Raw genomic sequence first — 21,244 nt, forward strand, 5'->3', positions numbered from 1 at the left:
TATTCTCCTGCATTATTTTCGAAGTGTTCCTTTATAATGTCTAACTGAATTTCTCTATACATATAAGGCGGCTTGAGATAAATCAGTAAAGTAGAAAATTTTTGAGTACTTAAGACGAAACAAGAAATAATGAAATAACGAGTATATTCACAATTAATTATAATCGGTACAATATAGACAATCAGAACGAATATAGAAAGTCACGAGTGGAACACCTTATGTTAGAAACTTTATACTGCGGCTGCGGCTCGAGTAACCCGAGATCATATTTCAAGTGTAGCCTAAAAAGTTCCGGCTTCCAGGTAGATAATCGTAGTATATATCCACACTATCTGCAAACAGTTCGCCAAACTTTGGCCAATTCGGTATACATTGGTGATTTTTCATTGCCGTGAATATGCTTTCGCGTCGGCATCTGTCCAGTGACGATGTGGAGCCTAGATATAATACTACAGTACTGGCCCAAATACAATATTTTCTAAATTGATCGAATTGAACCCGTATACATTATCGACTTGATAGGTGGCTCAACAAAACTAAGCAGTCTTCATACAATATAAGTTTAATGCTCACTTAATGAGGCAGCTAAATTGTTAAAAAATACTCCATGTAATTTTTCTCACAGGGTCCACGGGGTAGGGAATTTATTTTTTAATGTTGTAAACGCATACAAGGTAGTTTAGATTGTGCTTATACTTTTGTATTTTAGGTATAATTAAATCATAACTTCTCTGTTTAGTTTGTAGTGTTGTCAGTTACTGCGTTGTGCCCCAGCCTTTACACGCGTCTCAATGCTCGTCAATTAGGATAACAAATTAATCTGTATATATAAATTTTGTGTATAAAAGTGTTTGAAAATGAATATGCCGAATGGAAATGCCAAATCTATGGATGTAGTGATTGTTGGAGGAGGTTTAGTGAGTATTATGTATTTTTTGTTATATTATATAAAACATGTATTTGTTAAAGATTTTTTGATTTAAATGTTGTTTAAAGTTAATTGATTATAACGTGCTTATCAAATTGACATATTTATATTTAATTTCCCAGTAGGTATTTTATATTATCTTAACGTTTAAGTGCCTTCTTCCATACATTTCTAAAACAATACCAGAATGTATAAGACGTCGAGTTCTGTGTGATTAACTCCTGAGAAACAGATGCGTAAAGCGATTTTTTTATTGGTACACATAGATATGTGATATGTGACATGGGTGCTGAGCTAAAGTGGCTTAAATTTTCTTTGGACCTGACCCCATTGCTCCGTCTTGTTCCGTTGCGACAACATAGCGCGTGTTTTATTTATCGGTTAAATTGAGGTGAGTCGATGTATGATGATACTATACAATTTTTACATTGATCCAATGGACGTCAAAACAACGGAAGACGACTGAGCAATGGTTAGGAACACACCCTCTATGATATTTTAATTATAATGATTTCTCCCGTAGGTTGGATCTCTCGAAGCCCTTTACCTCGTGAAAAGAGGCCATCGCGTGCGGCTCTATGAATACCGAGAAGGTAAAACTATTTATAACGTGACGAGTTGATCACTGATAAGTCACTTTTTCTGACGATACATTTGTATGCAAAATGATTAGCCTTTTTATAGTAGCCTTCTTATATACCTAAAGCGTCATTATAGTAAAGTCAACCGCATGTCGTGTTTCCCTGCATTGATCTTTATGCCGCGGTAACGGGGACGAATTTGCAATGAATTTGTGTAGGTTGATGTGCGGTTGACTGCATCTAATTATTAGAAGTTAGGTCAGTGTTTTTCAAGCTTTATCTTGACATGGCCTTTGGTTTTATAACCTAAACGTTTCGTGCAAAGGCGATTCAAATCACTACATAGTACAAAACAACGTCGCCTCTCGCTGTCTGTCCTTTTGTATGCTTAGATCTTTAAAACTACGCAACGGATTTTGATACGGGGTTTTTTAATAGATAGTGTGATTCCTCGGACGCCAGTTTACTAATAAAAGATAGAAATCGTTTATTATTTGCTTACTTAAAAATGAAACATTTTTGTGACAGATATCAGAAACACCCCACAAATCCGAGGCAGGTCAATCAACCTGGCCCTCTCTGTGCGGGGCCGCCGAGCCCTGAAGGACGTGGGCCTAGAAGAACATATCGTGAAGGACCATGGAATCCCCATGTATGCTAGAAAAATACATCGGTTGGACGGCTCCACGTATGAAATACCTTACGATGCGAGGACTAATCAGGTATTGGACAGAAAATTTAAGATTGCCGTCCTTTTGACTGTCATAGGTAGCCAATTGGCTCTAAATAGGTGACGCAAAGAAGAATTAAATGTAATTTTTTTAAGTGTATGTCTTTATTCTGTATTATTGTAAATACTTTTGCTGACTATAGCGTATGAGATATCAAATATCGGCTGCACATTATCGCCGAACTCAGTTGCCGACGCAAATGAATGAACATTGCGTAATTTGTATGAGAGTTTTTATTTACCGCAATTATATATTATATAGCAATGTATCGAATCCGCCTAAAATGGGTGATCTATTTCGCGATATAAATATCCGACATAATAAAGGACTTGAAAAATATGATACTCATAAACTTATTTTATTTTCAGAGCATTTTCTCGGTTGGCCGAAACTATTTAAATAGCGCTCTCCTCAAAGGTTTGTATATTATTCTATGGTATTTCAATTTCTTTATTATTTATAGCTATAGAATGTAGTGGCGATAATTGATATGTTGTGTGCGTAAAAATCAGAAGTAGGTTATCTCTTTTTAAATGATTTAGAACTTAGAAAATGCAGGTAGAATTTTAATTTATTTATGAAGAAGAATTTAGTGCCTTTGTTGCGTGCACACATTTTGTGTATTTATCAAAAATACAGGCTGACCAAATTGTCCTAATAGATCATTATGCACCTAAATAGGTCAGCTTGTATTTTTTATAGGACCATCTAAAGTTACTTTAAATGATATGCCACAAAATTTCTTCAGATTTTGTGTTAAACTAAGATGCGTACCTACTTTAACGTAATATCATAGTAATAGTATTTATTTAGGTACACTGACATCACATTTGACATAATGAACTTAGATAAACTCTTATACTCTTGTTATTCAATGTATTTAATAAGTATTATGCTAATATGTCCACGGATAATGGAAGGCCAGTGCCCCAGCGGTGGGGACAATAAAATGGTTCGTGGTGATGACGAAAAGTACACGTTTTATTTTACTAGTATTTCCATTTACTGTTTATTTATTTTAATTTATTTTTTCGTTTATTTTCAGAATCGGACAAGTACAAAAATGTGGAAAAATACTTCAACCATAAGCTGGTCGAGGCAAATCTAAAACGGGGAAGCTTACAGTTTTTGAAGTAAGTCATGTACCTAGTACCTACCTATTAAAATCGTGCGTAAATATAACAAGTATTATAAAGGAAAATTAACTGTAATACCTACATTACTTAGGTACATCTCGCGTAGGAATTTTTGTTAAAAAAATGTAAAAAAACAGTAGTAGTTATAAACAGAAGTAATATCCGATATCACATTATATTACTATTGTTTATACTACTGTTATGTTTTATTTGTGTACACAATTTAACACAAGTGTAATTGAGTGTTCCGTTGCGAAGACAATAAAAAAGTAGCCTCGTCTTTCTCTGTCAAATTTCATCAAAATCGTTAGATGAAATTTGGCACAAAGAAATTTGAAATTTGTCCAGTGGTTTTTAAGTTTATTCATTACAAACAATGAAAACAAAAATACAAATATTTACTATATTAGTAGGGTAGGATATGGAAATACACAAAGATTAAATTTAAATTATAAAAAACGAGTCATGAAATTCCAGGACCGACACTAAAGAGACGATAGAAGTGCAAGCTGATCTCATAATAGGGGCTGATGGGGCCTTCTCCGCCGTCAGGAGGGCTATGATGAAGGAACCACTGTTCGACTACAGCCAGACTTACATTGAGCATGGATATCTGGAGCTGTGTATACCGTCTGATCAAAATGGCTCGGTAGGTGGTTTTACTTCTAATAATAACTAATTCCTTTATCAGGCAACGTAATGCCGGCTCCAGACTAACGCTGAAAATTTGCTGGTTTTTCATTTGCAATATTCGCGCATTCGCGTCGGCGTTCGACGATAGTTAACACAGTAAACAACTATATCTTATTATTATTTTAAAAAAATATACTTATGTATTAGTTTTAGCTTCGGCCGCAGCTTCGCCGACGTGATTTTCGAACGGGATTTTTTACTTCTCCGTATTCCTAACTAGGTATATGTATGCGAAATTCTAGAATTGCTTGTATAAATAAACCGTGAAAAGATATTGACACGCATGTATGTATTTATTGTAAATAATGTATTTATATATTTATTTAAAAAGTGTACATAATATTACATAACGTACTTGTTACAAAATACTGTGTGATTTGTTCCGATAATAGCCTTTGTCGAATAGTACGAAACTATAGACAAATAAAAAAGACAGATAGTATATCGAGTAATAATTTAGTTTCAGATGCCGGCAAATTACTTACACATTTGGCCTCGCGGTAACTTCATGATGATCGCGCTGCCCAATCAGGATTGCTCCTGGACCGTGACTCTGTTCATGCCGTTCAGTTACTTCAAGAACCTCGACTCGGAGGAAAGGCTGATGGAATTCTTCCAGCAGTACTTCCCTGATTCCATCCCACTTATTGGAAAGAAAAAGTTGATTGAGGATTTCTTCGCGGGATCCCCTTCCCCTTTGGTTTCGGTCAAAGTGAGTTATACTATATGTCATTGTCTGTCATTTGTCTATTATACCTCATTTGAGCATGTTCCCGTCCCCTCACAGTTCAGGGTTCGTTTGAAAAACTAACTATACATTTTTCGACCCTGGTTTTAGTACCGCCTGACCCTATTTGGGTATGCTGATGTGGCCACTTAGTTGTTAATGATTTTATCCCTTACTGACCTCAGCAGAATGATTGCATTATTATTTTGTTTCTGTTTCTTTTTTCCAAGTATGAAAGAACAAGATAAAAAAATTCAGGCGGAGAATATTTTTATTATAAGTTCCATTCAATATTAATCATATTCAATAATCAATATTCCATTAAATACTTGTACATGTTATAAAATACTGTGTGATTTGTTCCGATATCACAAACTAATTCAGTTGAAAAGCACTGCATTTAGAACCTTCGAAATAATATATATTTTTTTATTATCAGTGCCGCCCTTACAACATTAGCGAGAAGGCGCTTATCATTGGCGACGCGGCCCACGCTGTAGTGCCATTCTACGGCCAGGGCATGAATGCTGGTTTCGAAGACTGCACTATTTTGGACCGAATGTTCCAGAAGTATGACGATGACGTGGCCAAAGTGTTGGAGGAGTATTCCCGGACTAGATGGGTCGATACGTTCGCTATTAGCGATTTGGCTGTTTATAATTATATTGAGGTAGGTTTTTTATATACTACTAAGAAAGCAAATAGCGTGCGTCCCACCTGATGGGAAATGGTCACCGCAGCCTATGGAGGCATGCGTTGGCGGCCCTCAATGAAACTTTTCACGCCCATTGTTAAAAACTCCATGTTGCAGTCTCTAGAGAAAATTATGGTCTATATGTGTCTATGGAATATTACTAAATATATAGCTTCATTTGAATTCATAATTATTATTTTTAAGCGACATTAATTGTCATGTAAAATTCATCTTTCACAATATTTAGATTTATATTTAACAATATCGCTAAATACATTGGATGAATCCACTTTTACACTAATATTATAAACGCGAAAGTGTGTATTTTTCTGTTTGCCACGTTTGAACGGCTAAAACACTGGGCTGGGCCGATTTTGATGAAATTTGGAATGGCCCTAGTTCATAACACACATATACCAGATGGAGTTGCGGGCAATAGCTAGTATTTAACCCACCTTTTATTTGTACCACCTTATATTTGATTTAGATGCGGGACCTCGTGACACGGCCATCATACCGCCTCCGCAAGGCACTAGACGACTTTATCTTCTGGTTGCTGCCCGTCACCTGGGTGCCACTGTACAACTCCGTCACCTTCTCCACCATGCCGTACAGCCAGTGTGTCAAAAACAGAGAGTGGCAGAATAAGGTAATATTAATTAACCCCCGACGACAGAGAGGGGGGAGTTAGAAGTTTTACGTGTGTGTCTGTAAGTCTGTCCTTGGCATCGTAGTAAAGCCAAACGACTGAACCGATTTTGATCTAGTTTTTTTAAGTTGGGTACTGGGCATTTTAACCATTTTGGTATAACTCAATAAACTTATATTCATACACTAGCTGATTTAATCCTAATCCCAAGTAATATTATAAATGCGAAAGTTTCTTTGTTATTCCTTTACGCGTTATCTACTCAACTAATCTTCTTGAAATTTCGCATATATATAATTAAGAGTATAGGGAAAGAACATAGGGCACCTTTCATTCCGGAAAAACTTGTTCCCGTTCCCGGCATTTGCAATACCTGTATTCTATTAAAGGTAGCGCTCATTACAAAAACACTAGATGGCGCTGTGTGTATTTTAAATGTGCAATGGATATTTTATTCCAACTATCCTGATCCCATTTTAATACGAAGAAAAAATTGTTTCCGAGGGCATTTAAGCGGGCGAAACGCGGGTAAATAGCTAATATATTATAAATAATAGTACATACCACCGAAAATCTATATAAAAATATTTTTGTTTCAGGTACTTTTATCGACGTTCCTTGCAATTGGAGGAATGTTTACAATAGCTACCGTTTATGGTCTGAGAAAATAAATACGTGTTATTTAGTATTGAGATATATCAAAAATTCTATATAATTGTACTAACATACACATACTATTACTGCAAAAACTCGAATGCATATAGGTACATACAGTGTCTCGTTATATTACAGATTTTTTAAAAGCTTTTGCACAATTACTGCAGTAAAATTTATTATAAATGTATTATTTATTATTCCTATATACTTCATTGTACTTAATTACTGGCTTTAATTAAGTTAGTCTGGCTTTAATCATGTTAACAAAATATTCATATATTATTTGTAGTACAAGTATAATATTAAGATTACCATAAAATCGGCGAAAAATAAGAAAAGGGAATAAAGTAACTACATATTGTGATTTGATCTATTTTATTTTATAATAAGTACCTAATAATAATAATGCATGCTAATGCTAAATCATTAGATATTATGAGCATTCGATTTAACAAATATTGTAGCATAGCTAAGTATAACTTAATTCTGTCGTCAATACGAGTACCGCTGAACGAGAAAATAAATCCTTAAATCCAGATAAGTGTTGAATGCAAAACATTCTCAAATCTCTAGATAAATCTCAACCCACTTCCATCGCAGAGTAAGTTTGAACATCATTTACTCGCGCTCATTCAATATGCGGAGCTCGCGGGATAATGGCCGAGGAAAGGAGTGCAGGCCAGGTGCGGATCCAGCTCAAAAAAGGTTATGGTCACAGCCACCAGCCACCAAAAAATATTCTCTTTATTTAAAAAAATATCGATAGACATGATCTTGTTTTTATTTAAATTAGATGAGATAGCCCAGATTATTTTTTCTGTGCCATCGATTGAGGTACACCACAAACAAAAACTTGAAATATTGACTTGGATAACACTATTGAGATGTGACAAAATGTGCCAAAATTGTTTAGTTTGAATGAAAATAGTTTAAGTTCCTAAACATGCCCATTGTGCCTACATTGCTGGATCCGGGTCTGGTGCAGGCTTATCTAGAACTCCAGGACTAGGCAGATTAGCAGCTGCACGCCGACACTGGGTAATCTTTTAATGGTCCTAATAGCTCTCGAGATATTCTGACTAGAGCGAAATTTTAGAGCATACGAGCTCGGATCATGAACATATACCTACTCGCAATAACGGTATACGTACGTATAGGCACATGCTAAATTCTTCGTGAGTTTCCGTGCACCTAATAGTAAAATTAAGCAAATAATTTTGCAATTTAGATAGATGCTATTGAATAAGGAGGTGTAATGGGTGAAAACCAATTTTTTTACGGAAGGTAGAGGATAGTATAGACTAATTAGATTAGATTAAAACTAATATGATAATAATGTCTCGAAAGAACGGGAAAGAGACTTTGCCGATTGAAATTGATTAAAATAAATAATTCTTTTATGAATTAAGCTAAACTTTTACAATATGAATGGTCGTTTTGGTCGATTTACATAAGCTCCAACAAAAACTTCATTCGCGAAGCAGAGTAGTGATACTACATAGCCAAACAGCAAAACAAAGAATGGTATTCTTAAATCGCTTAGATATAGTCTGGTAAACTTTGGTATTATTTGAATAGGTTTCAGTTTAAATGAGCGACTTTTGACTTTTATTCGTTTGACCTGACGTTGAAGGACACCGGTCTCAAATAGACGCTTCGCTAAGTCTTGCAAACGATCATGTAAAGGAAATCCTCTGACGTGGTACATAGTACCGATAACATGGCCAAGTAAAAAGAAACCATGCTTATCTATTGTACGTGTGCCATCATCGTTGATATATTTATAGGATAACATATTATAAACATGGGACGTGTCTACACAAAACAAATTATCGCTGGATGCGACAATGGCAAATGCAGTCTCTGTTAAATTACATTCGTTGAAAACATTTTTAGGAAATTGTTTATTATAAGCGCGTCTGAAATGCCCTCGTGCCTTATCAGATATACAAGGCTTCAAACCCAATTTCTCCGAATTATTCACGTCTATTTGTTTAATTTTTTGTACGCGATGAGCTAAAAAGCTGTACAGATCCGAATTATAAAAGTTGACAATGAAAAATGAAAACCAAATCCACAATATTAACACGATTCGTAACCGCCTCGTCTTCATCATTACATTGTTGCCAAAATCCGAAAAAAAGATTCCAAATATTGCTGTAAAAGTGTGTGCTGGTTTTATGAATACCCTAGGTTTCATATTTAATATTTTTAAACAAACCACCGTGACGAATAAATATGTAAGCATGATTAAGATCCATGTTTGTGCATCAAATTCGTCAAATATTTCTTTCCAGATTTGTTCCTTCGTCGCTGGCGTAAATAAATTATAGTAAATATAATTGTAGCCCCAAATAAAATCGAATATTTGTGCTCGATTTTGCATAAGCGATAATCCAGCTATTACAATATCCGTTGAACCATTTTGTAAATAATTTAATAAACCAGTAACTGTACCATTTGGCAAAATCTCACCAATATCATTTTTCGGAGGGTAAACTATATTCTGTAAATGTATACCCTCCAGAGCTGCAAATATAGTCAATATGGACTGTTCTGTACCTTTGATATGTCTACCAATGTATTGAAACCTCTTTTCATTGATAATAACTGTTGGATAATTCTCCTGCAGCATAACTTTCATTGTACAATTTCTTAAATCTGTAATATGTTTCTTCCCAATAGTAAGATCCAATGAGTTCTTATCACACTCTCCAATGGTTATGATATCGTATTTTTCTCCACAGTTATTTTTATCAAAAGGAAAATATGTGTGTAGCAATGTGTTGTTACTTGTACTGGTTACTAATACAATATCTGACATTTTATATTTAAGGAATATATCAAAGATGTCTTGTAAATTTTCTTGCTTCAAACTTACTATGTTAACAATGGCTTTTGTATCGGGTTTCCAGAAGAAGTTTTTTGCTATATCAAACATACCACTTGATAATTCATCAATATCATTTGCTATTATGATATAGACGGTTGGAATAAAGAACCATTGTTCAGTGTATGATGTTCTTACAACAATATTGTAGCAAATTTCTGTATTTAGAAGTTTCATCAGATGCTCGATGTTGCTCTTGGTTGAAATCAAATTCAATAGAATATTGCACGAGATTTTGTTCTTTATGATATTAAAAATACATGTTGCAGCAGAAAAATTGGATTCATCATCTTTAAAGTTAATATTAGAATTAAAACATTTTACACTTACTGATATTAACAGAATGATAATAGATGTTTTAAATATATTTTTAAGCACATAATTTTGATAAGACGTGCGTTTAGTACACATATTTACTTTAAACTTCTAAAATATGAAAGAACGTGGCATCTTTTACCGGATATTAGTGCCAGACAATGTTTATTTGAGAGTGTGTAATTTTGCCTAAATTAGTACAATTTGTAGTGTCGAGTCGCAATGATTGATGAGACAGTAATATGTGTTTGAAAAATGTATTTGACTTCATCTATAAAACAAAGAAGCACAATTAAATACAAACTTAAATTTATACTAAGTTAAACTTAAAAATAAAATTAATAAAAAACAACTAATTGTGCAGTCAACAGCACATTAAGTTACCCTATATGAACCTCTATGGCGGCGCGCGGCAATATCGGTGAGTTTGCAATGAATTTGGGTAGATTGATGTGCGGTTGACTGTACAGCCATAGATCAACAAGTACTACCCATCAAAGACATTGCCCTGAGGCAACGTGTTCAAAAGGCTAGCAGCATTGCCTTTTGTAGTGCAAATACCAATTTTGTACCTACTGCAATGCTCTCGATTTTATCGAAGCCTTCAGTGTTCAGAAATTGCAAATAAATAGATACTTTTAACCTATATACTACTACATAAAATGTTTACCTAACGTTATGTGGGAGGTTAGAGGCGTTCCCGTTCTAAAATCTTTAAATTCCTTCCAGCGACGAATCGAAAAATCGAGTATGCCGGCTTAGTTAGGACATCAATGATAAAAAACGGACTTTAGTTAAAATTTATCGTTTGTGACTGTGAAGACACAAAATTCTTCTGTGGAATTCTAGTACGATTGTCAAGTAGAATTACTTGAACCTAAGTAGGTTTTAAGTAAAACATGTATTCTTTAAGTTAAGACGTCACTCGTAGGTACATAAATTCTGTAATTATATGCAACATTAAAAAAATATATATAACAACGATTTTGTTTTAAAAGTTTAGACGTAACATGGACGTAACTAATGGCTTACTTAATTATGTCCATCCTTCCACATCCTTTATTTCTAGATTTATACGAAATATAAATATAATAATTTCATAGACGAAAGTGATAGAGATGTCAGAGTTGAAATGAAAAAAAAAAACTTCTGTTATTCGTATTTTCCCTTTGTCTAAAATTTTCAGGCAAATCGACAAACGCGGACAGTGGTTATCGTCGCTTTGATTCAACCGCCAATTAAAATGCCACTCTCCCACAATTCTCGGGATAATATAGAATACAGAAAACGAGCAAAACGCAAACGCTCATTATGTGCTGTATAGACCACTGTCGTTTGGACTTTGAGAATGTAGGCGTCATGCCAAACTGAGCTGATACGAACAAGATAAAAAAAACATTTCTGCGTACAAATTTTTAACTTGTACCGGTTGTACGAAATTCCAGTACCTAAATAATTGTTGCGAAATCAATTTTAAGGTCTTGTTACTCATACATACATACTATTATTTTAATAAAGACGTATGACATAGTCAATTAGCTTCGCGGAACTGTTACCTACTTAATATCGATTGTTCTATATCCGATAACAATCAAATCTCATTGTTAATTGTCGAGAAATTCAGTCTACAGTGTATTGAAAGTTTTAATAAGGCCTGCGTTCATATAATCTCTTGGACGAACCGATTAAGTGGAGTGACCGTGCAATCGATGCCATAAATCGATAAAATGAATTTTGCCTTCGGGGTTCCTTTCACATTTTTAAATATTTTTTCCCGTCGTCAGCCATGGTTTGACCAATGTGGAACGGGAAAAGAGGAAGAGAAAATTATATGATATGATTTTTTTACAGAATGTTATGGTAAGTATAGATAATATTTCGGTTGATTAATAAATAGTTCAGCTATAGGTATGCATACGGAACCTCAAACGTTAATTTCATCGCACGCTTAACCAAATAAGCATAAGCAGGTGCATCTCGACTGCGTTGTGTGGTGGTTTGTGTTTCAATCGCTGATCTATTAATACCAGGCTAGTTAAACGAGTTTAGTAACAATGGCGACTGGGCGAGAGTCCGTCAAAACACTGCCAATGGCAAAAACGAAAACATTTCAATATCTATCAGTCGCACAATGGAGGCCCGTAGCAAATTCCCGACGAAGAAATAAAAAGCTCATTTAAGCCCCAATTTTCTTGTGGAGTTTTAATGGAATTTTTCTTCGAGTGCAAAATCAGTATCACGGTTGTATCACGTCATAATTCCTTACGGAATAGACTGAATCAAGAGTCTCGTTATGTCGAAGATACCTGGTGACCACAGGTCTTATGCGTCTGGCAAAATTTATTTATTTTTATTTGTTGCCTTAAGCTTCAAAAAGCATACCCGTTAATTAAAAAAAAAATTAAAAGTTCCCGGTAATAATTAAGATTTTAATAAAAACTTAGTACTTACTTATAGATTGACTGAAAATCACAATTTTGTTCCCATAGAGATCATTCGTCACTAGACAAACAATTTGGCCATGTGGGATTCTCTCTACAAACAATCAGAATTTACAAGCAGATGTGGATGGCATGCCAAGGTTATGAAATATATCAATGTATATCCAAACAAATTATAGGTACGTTTATTTGTAATGGAAAATTATTCATTGTGGCCATAGAATCTTGTCCATGTCGGTAATACTTATTAGCTAGTAGCTTTTACCCGCGCCTTCGCCCGCGTGAGTTTTCCACGGGAATTATGCTTTTCTCAGAATGAAAAGTAGCCTTTCTCCTTCTCCGTACTCATTACTATATATGTACGAAATTTCAATATTGGTTGAGTAAATAAAGAGTGAAGACGTAATAAACAAATAAACAAACTTATTTATAATATTAATTGGGATAGTTCAGCTTTAGACTGCGGGATGTTAGAATTTTTTTTTTAATTCGATTTTTGTGGCTTGAACCATAGAGAAAATTATAAGGATTTAAATAGAACCCATCCTCTTTTATAGCACAAAATTTGTTCAAAGCTACCTCTTCGCTAATACCTTAACTTATAAGGTAAGTTGGTACTTACCCAATTTTACAAGAATCAAAACCTACTTATTAGTAATTTTCGGAACTCTGTCTCTGGACGCGTGAGTCCAACTCATACATGACCCGTTTTGTTAATTTGCAAGAATAAGTACAACTATTGTATCAAACAATCTTGCAGGTCAATGGTATTAACCTGGTAGCTAACTGTGACTAAGATGTGAAATAGTAACACACTGTTAGAAATCGCGGCATTTTAACACAGCGTTAATTAAATCATAAAAATGACGAGTCCATTCCATGGGAATCCGGCTCTGGTTCAATACTCACATACTTCAATATTATTAAGGGTGAGTTGCAGCGTCAAATTTGATGTTGACACACAGACATGATTTTTTAACACGTGTTGAATGTAACAATATATCCGTAAAGACAATAAATAAATAAATATATTAGGACAAATCACACAGATTGAGCCAGCCCCAAAGTAAGTTCGAGACTTGTGTTATGGGATACTAACTCAACGATACTATATTTTATAACAAATACATATATAGATAAACATCCAAGACCCGGGCCAATCAGAAAAAGATCATTTTCCATTATTACCCGACCGGGGATCGAACCCGGGACCTCTCGGTCCAGTGGCAAGAACTTTACCACTGCGCCACCGAGGTCGTCAATAATAGTAGATTAGTAGCCAAGGGTTGTAAGACATTAATTGCAGCCCGAGATATTGGGATTTTTTATAATTACGTTTTTTTCTACTTACCTCACAATCGAGATGCAAAGCAGAGTAGTTACCTCGGGTGTAAGCATCAATTGCACCCTTGAACTATAGGAATTAACTGAATATCTCGGGCTGCAATTGATGCCTTCCAGCCCTTGGCTTCTAATCTACTATTACTACGTATATAAGTAGATCATCGCATAACCAGCATACACTTAATTTGGAATTATTAGTTAATGCCAAGTAACGAACACTATCTTGTACCACCTCAGCCAGTTTCAGTAATCAAAGATTCACACAGACAGAGAGGACAATTCTTCAGCATGTAAATATTACAATTAGATATGTAGATAGTATGTAGGTATAGGTAGGTGCTTCCAGGCTTTTATTTTCTATTTTAATTTACCATTATATTTAGTGCAGTTGAATTGTTTTCAGCAAGGGTGGAAAATAGTTGTGCGTGTTGATGGAAAATAAAATCAATAAATCACATTATGCTAATTTAAATAACATTCTGCAAGCTAATCTGATAAAATCGTGAAGTAAGGTACAATACAATATTTAATTTCCGACGCGAAACTCGTTAATATGACGCCGCAAGCCAAAATGTTATTAATTTTGCATGGAATTGAACATTTATAGCAAGCTATCGACCACATTTACTATTTTTAAATAATTTTTGTTAGGATCACTTCAGATCAGAAGCTGCAAAACGTATGAATGGTCAGCTATATATACTATCCCTGTTGTTCTTAAAAAAGTATAAAGCATACTTACTGTGTTTTGTCTCGTTCTGTCAACGCCAGATTTTCTAAAGTGACAAAACATACTTTAGCTTAAAGTTCGCTTTATATTTATGAATAATAGGATATATCTAGAAGCATCAAAACTATTTGATCTTACAATAATTAAACAAACAGAAAAATAAAATGTCCCTACGTAATGGTCTCATTTAAAATGCATTTGTGCAAGAATCCGACAGACGTGTTCAGAGTACCGAGTGGCCGTCTACATTTTCATAAAACCCAGATTTCATACAACAAATGGTTCCAGATTCGTTCATTTGCATACCGCTCTGCTTCGGACGAAACGTAACATATTAGCATGTACAGTCAACCCCAACTTTAAAAAAAAAAAAAATAGCCATAAGTATGACTATAGCTAGACGTTTGATAACCTCAGTGGTCTCCACGCCCTGTATATATACGCACTATAGATCTGTGTCTATCTATAGTATCTCACTAGATAGATATTTTTCTGCAGTTCTGGGTGTAATGTGCTCGGTTCTGTGTTTACGTCCATCGGTCCCGATGTACAAGCCTAGATTATTGTCTATTTATTTTTATCCATAGCTGTGGTGTGACTAATGAAATCTACTGACAGAGAGGAACAAAGCTCTACAAACGGCAATTAGCCCAATGTCTCTTTCCAAAGGTGCAACATTATGTATGTACTTTAAATTCTCAAAACAACCACAACAGCTCTATATCTCAACTAAGATTTTACCAATTTCACTGCGCATTTAACTTCACACAACAGCAATCTAGTTCCCTGTAGGCGTCCATTATTGCGCTTCGGGCTGACTGACGGCGGATATGGATAAGATAAAGAATAGACTTAAAGCTTCTATGTGCTGTTTTTCCCGCCAAATCCAAATTCACTAATTTTATGATATTGTCTTTCGCTCGTCTGAGCGTTATCCCGGGTCCTTTGTTAGCCGTGAAGCTCAGGGTTTTCTTTTCATCTCTCAGCCAGGGCATCCTTAGTTGTTAGATCACATTGGCACATTTTCCTAGAAGATACGAGGTTGATTTATTGTTTTGGGTGTGGCGTCACACGCGTATTGCCGGCCCTGAAATAATCTTCTTTAAGCCATTGGAGTACCTACTAATTCCATGCTTTAAGCCCTTTTTGATGAACTCCGTGTTGCTCGGCAACGCTTAGTCTTGTTTCAGAACTCCTATCCAATGGTCTAGTACGTGCTCTATGGGTTAGCAGTTCTCTGTCAGAATTAGAGCATCAACAGTAGCGCCGTCGGCCGCTGCAATCTCTTGATATGAACACTGCCCGATGGAACAAACGTATTATCTCGCCGTTCCTGCCAGCCAGCCAGTTTCACTTTGAATGCCGGCTTTGCCTTGTACCCATTGATTCTTTTTGTCAATTCGTGGTTTAATTTGTGGACGTGATCCACGCAAAATTGAATTCTATTATTTATTTCAATTTCTGATGTCCCCAGCCATCAACATATATTTAAATCCATAGGTTAAATCTATACTTGAAAATCCTTCAATTTGCTGTTATATCTATTAATACATTTTTACATACTACTGATGTAGGTATTTTAGTTGAAGATTATTACTTCAAACCCGTTGTTCAAACTATTTATTTAGTTTAAAAATAAGTGCCTCTTCCCTTTATACCATCCCAATTATGTCGAAATTCATCAACCAAAATAACTTTCGCACGGACAAGTTCCATAAACCAATAATGGCAAGTAAATTGCATTAGTAGCAGACTGTTTAAATCCAATAAAGTAATCAAATATACGTCCCATTAGTTAGGGACTCGGCCACTTTGCTGCAAAGGACGAGACATCTTGTTTCCTGAGGACCCAATGTCCAATCCAACTAGACCCCTGGGCTAACAGCGTCCCATACTTCAGCGTTTCTATCTCGTATAGCAAAGAGCAGCAAGGCAGATCATGATAAAATGGCCCTGTCAAACCAATAATACTTGTGAAAGATGAGTGTCATTTGTAAAGGTAAGGTTGTCAGTTCGCATTTCACATGTTAGATATCGAGGAAATATTTTAAAACCAAAAATGAAACATTATTTAATCCCTATCCTACCCTAAAGTAAATACTGGCAGTTGATAATGTAGGTGTTAGGTAAAAATGTAGAATGTATACTACAGTAAAGTATATTTCTGAGGCTTCGTTTCAACGTTTGATGTATTTAGAGCGGAAAATGAGGTGTCCAAGTGAAGATAGGGTTGATAACTTCATTGTAATTAATATTTTTACTTTATTTTCAGTTGTAGCTTTCACACGCCAAGGAATTAAATCTGATTTAAACAAATATACATTTCTAAAGTACAAATTGGCCCATCAAATCGAAATTTGAGTGTCTTTTTTGGGTGAATACACACATTCCTAAACTTGAATAAATCTGAAAGTGTTACCTTTTTCAACAATTGGAAATAAGGCCAAGACTTACCTATGTTAAAGATCTGATATTTATTTGGCAATTTAAATAATTAAGCTATGTTAATCTTTATGTATGTATTACCTTGTTTGTATGAAATAAATGTTAAAGCACTATGGATTTTTTCAGTGCCCCTAAATAAATTAACCGTGCGGTGGCAGCCCTATCAACATAAAAATTTGTTGCTTGTTCAAATCCTTATATGAGTCAACTTTTTTTGGTTTATTCAGTTTATTCTAGTCTACTTAAAATGGCAATATTTATATTTTATTTTAATATATTTCATATTATGCATACAGCAAGAGTGAACGTGTATGAGTATGCATTTGTGCAATATCATGAAGAAATTTTGTATCTTTACTACCAACAGCAGTGGGCCAACCACAGATACTACTTAGAAGACAACATAGAAAAGGTTTAATTAAAAAGAAAAACAATACTACCTATATTATTATATTTGAGTCGGTAAATTATGTTGTAAAAAACGTCTAACACGTAGTTAACATTATGTCTTACTGGTTATGCCGCATTCATTAGCTTTTGACAAGAGATAAACCCAAGGAGTGCTGGCTGGATGTCATCAAGGGTGTTATGCGTATTAATGATCTACTGAAGACCGTGCAGAGTGTAGAATAAAAATCAAGAAAGCGGACCTTGGGCTTTATAGTTGAGAAAGGAACCGTGGAAATGCGTGTAATAAAGATAGAGAGCTACTTACAGGGTTGCTTAAGCATACCGTAAATATCATTCGTACTTGTACGGAATAAATAACAAATTAACTCAGCGGGCGCACCAATGTTGGGTGTCGAAATGCAAAGAAGCTCTCCATGTAAAAAATATCAGTATAAACAATAAATAATAATAAATCTTCGGAACCAAGACACAGTGCATCCAGCCGACTGTGACTTGTCTTATGATGAATCTTGAATTATTATTTTTTATTTTCAGACTGATAATAAAAATGAAATCATTTCTTTATAAAAAGTACTATTCTTATGTAAGTACAACAGAAATAACACTATGTCCATCCACAGTAAAATTTTTCGTAATTATCCAAATCTCCTATTTAAAGAAAACAAAACAAAAAATATCACTGGCTGATTACAAAGTATAATTTATAAAAATAAAAAATTTACTGTTGATTTATGCATTCGAATTATAACCGTTTAATACATCACTTCTGTCATAGACATTTTTAAATTGTTTCGCCGTGGGCCACAATTAAACTTGAAGCTTAGGCAGTAATATTACGTTTCGACTATTAAGGCAATGTGTGCTCTACAGAAGGGAAAAAAAACAATACATTGCAGCATTACTACATAACTATTAGTTATTTACGTAGTAAAAAAAATCTGGCAATACCGTTTCAACCAGATCCTGGCAGAAGAACAAATTCAAGATAAAATGTCTAATGGTCTGGCAACTAGGGATGCTGACGACCGTGCAAAATGGAGAATGAAAATTAGGAAAGTGGACCAAGGCTTCGATGATCTATGGCTTAGAAAAGGGTTCAGATGAGAGAGAGATTAACTCTAACATATTTAAGCTTTTTGAAATCTCCACCAAGGTGAAGCCGCAAAACACAGTATTAAATAAATATTGAAAACAATTCTATTGTATACTTACAGCGGATTGTACAATTATGCGTTGATTGTGTGGTCGTGGTCGTATCAAAAAGAACATCAACATTGAACATATCATCTTAATAAAATGACGTAGCCCCGGGATATCTTGACTATTTCGTAGATTGAACAAATTTAACAATGCGTCTTGGACTTTCTCAATTATTATTACGGTATGTATTACAAGGATTAACATATTATATTTCCTGTGGATTAGCAGTTTTTTGTTAGGAGAAGATATAGGGTGCATTACCTTCATCGTATCCAAAAACATTAAATTTTGTTATTATTTTTTTATAAATATGTATTATAGCACTGAAAGCACCAGATTATTAATTAAATTACATATTTAGATAGAATGTAAGTATGTAATAAAGGTATAATCGGCCAAATAGCCGGCTCGGCAAATTTTATCAACCATAGATATAAAGCGGCCTACAACGTTTTGGCATATTGACATACCTACATCACTCAATTCAGTCTCGGTCAAATAAATGTTGACTCAACATAAGTCAGTAAATCCTATATCGATGACTAAGGCACTCTATAGAGAGCTAACAACTACAGTTTCTTATATCTTTATGATACAGAATATTACATGGAGATAGATGAAACAAAATGTTTCATCCAACAGCTTTAATACTGCATGCATAAAATATATGTTTTTATGCAAAATGATGTTGGTAATCTAGCCCGGTCCGAGATGAAAGCAGAAATTTTGAAATCTGACAGTGAAATGTGACGCTAAACCGAACATATTGCGTCACAGTCAGCATATTTGATGTCTTAAAAGATCTCTTTCATTTAAGCGTTTTCTCGGTTCTTCTTCAGTTGTCAAGTGTTATGCCCAGGGTTATGTTTTAAGATGTAGTTACGTTACGAGTGTTACTTTTTTTTTTCTTGCATATTCCTGGTAATACGGCCGGAGAGGCTGCAAGGCCTGGCATCAGCGTAAAAAATAACCTTAAAAATTTCGAAGTTTTTGTGATTTTACAACTGGTCGCCTTCCTGATATCAACCCAATTGTTGTCTAATAGTTGCCAAATGTCTGTTTTAGGGCGGAATCACACGCCATCATTTATAATCACAGATATGTATGAAGAATATAACACCCAAGAAAAGCCAGTAGTGTTCCAAACGTTATGCTCCAGACTGCTGTGTTACAGTGAAAGTCTGCATGAAATGTACCGTTACCACTTTCTCGGCAGCCCTCATGCTTTCAATCAGATTAGGGAGCTATTAGATACTTCATGTTTGTAAACGGTTTCTCTTCCCATGGCTCTCGCTCAGTGAGCGAAGTGCGGGTTTGCATTTCACTTCTCACCATCGAATCAATTCGAAGTGAGACGCAGCGAACCAATCACATTGCGCCATTGTGACGCAACGACAACCACACTGCAATGTGATTGGTGATATGAAATGCAAACCCGCACTAACCCCTCTGAATACAGAAACATAGGTACATTGTATTTTCACAAAAGTTTTAAGTCAATAATTCAAATTGTACGTGAAACGTTTTTTTTTTGGTTCCGTATATCAAAAGGTAAACACGGAATCCTTATAGGATTACGTTATCCGTCGGTCCTTCTATGTGTCAAGGCCCTTTTTCCGAAAATGGTTTTAAATCTTTTTCTTTTTCAAATCTGGATCTGAATCCTCAGTCACGAGTCTAACTCGCTCTGTTTTATAACGGCGTCTTTATAATATCAAGAAAGTGGGCCCTCAGATAGGCTCAAGATATTTTAGGGCCAGAAGGCATTGTGATATTCGAAGCTAAAATGACTTCTCCAGTGAAACAGAGGGCTTTGAATAATGTTTTCAAATTTCGCCAGTTTCATGTTAGGATTTTATAATTTCTACTCCCATCCGGCGTACAGTAACGGTAACCGTATATTTTCCGAGAAAAATGGTTTGCAATTTATTAACTACGGCTGTTACAGAAAGTAATGAGGCCGCTGGTTATTTACACCTTTTTTTACTCTGTGGGGTTAAATTTACAAGCACCACTGATTTTTAAATCTAGTTGAATTTTAATACGTACTCAGATGAAGATAATTATGTTTATGGTAGATAAAATTTATTGGAAAATAATAAAGCCTCAACTTGTTTCCATATATGTACTAATTAATACAAGTTTGTTATGTCAACTTAATGTAACACAATGTTTCAATGTTTTAGGTAGGCTGTTGATGCTGTTGATTTCGACAAGAAAATTACTTTCCAAAAATGTTCAAATGTTGGCAGCCGGGTTAAGAGTTTTGTCATTATTTATGCAACTTATTTATAACTAGTGACCTGGCTCCGGGTGCATATATATGGATGGAAGACGCTTGTCAGGAATTGTTTGCAGTTTTAGGATGATAATATTGTGTTTCTCTAAGAAATTTTTTTAAGTGCCTATTTTTTCTTACTAAATACTTTAAAAGGAGACATATTGTGTACCGTTGTATTTAGCTAAATAAATTGATAAATAAACAAGCCTTCCTTTTAAATCACTCTATCTATTTTAAAAAAACGCATCAAAATCCGTTGTGTTTAAATATAGTTTTAAACTTGCCTTTGTTTTATAGGTAGTTTGTAGTGAGCTACTTTTGGAAACGATTTTAAATAGTTCAGCAGCCAACATTTTGGAACTAGTAAAGGTACAAAATATAAAACCTATGG

General features: G+C 34.8%; 1 protein-coding gene across 2 annotated transcripts; it reads left to right on the forward strand.

The window, feature by feature from the left end:
* Window positions 1-794: 794 nt before the first annotated feature.
* On the forward strand, window positions 795-7,158 carry cn (cinnabar). 2 transcript variants are annotated; one of them, XM_053769214.2, is made up of 10 exons: window positions 795-917; window positions 1,452-1,521; window positions 2,038-2,231; window positions 2,609-2,657; window positions 3,286-3,373; window positions 3,854-4,025; window positions 4,530-4,781; window positions 5,236-5,466; window positions 5,978-6,139; window positions 6,739-7,158. In XM_053769214.2, exons 1-10 carry the CDS (start codon window positions 858-860, stop codon window positions 6,808-6,810), a joined length of 1,350 nt encoding a protein of 449 aa, XP_053625189.1. In that variant the 5' UTR covers window positions 795-857; the 3' UTR covers window positions 6,811-7,158. The 2 variants fall into 2 exon arrangements, with proteins under 2 accessions (XP_053625189.1, XP_064293128.1); XM_064437058.1 differs by lacking the exon at window positions 795-917 and adding an exon at window positions 1,301-1,319 and having other exon boundaries at window positions 6,739-6,942.
* Window positions 7,159-21,244: the final 14,086 nt, after the last annotated feature.

Source organism: Plodia interpunctella, chromosome 3 (assembly GCF_027563975.2).
Source record: "Plodia interpunctella isolate USDA-ARS_2022_Savannah chromosome 3, ilPloInte3.2, whole genome shotgun sequence".
Lineage (NCBI taxonomy): Eukaryota > Metazoa > Arthropoda > Insecta > Lepidoptera > Pyralidae > Plodia > Plodia interpunctella.

Excerpts from the sequence above, each read along its gene's own strand:
- cn (XM_053769214.2), top strand. The coding sequence starts at position 858 with ATGAATATGCCGAATGGAAATGCCAAATCTATGGATGTAGTGATTGTT. Across the intron at positions 1,522-2,037 it reads GCTCTATGAATACCGAGAAG|ATATCAGAAACACCCCACAA; the intron begins GTAAAACTATTT and ends TTTTTGTGACAG. Across the intron at positions 4,026-4,529 it reads CGTCTGATCAAAATGGCTCG|TTTCAGATGCCGGCAAATTA; the intron begins GTAGGTGGTTTT and ends GTAATAATTTAG.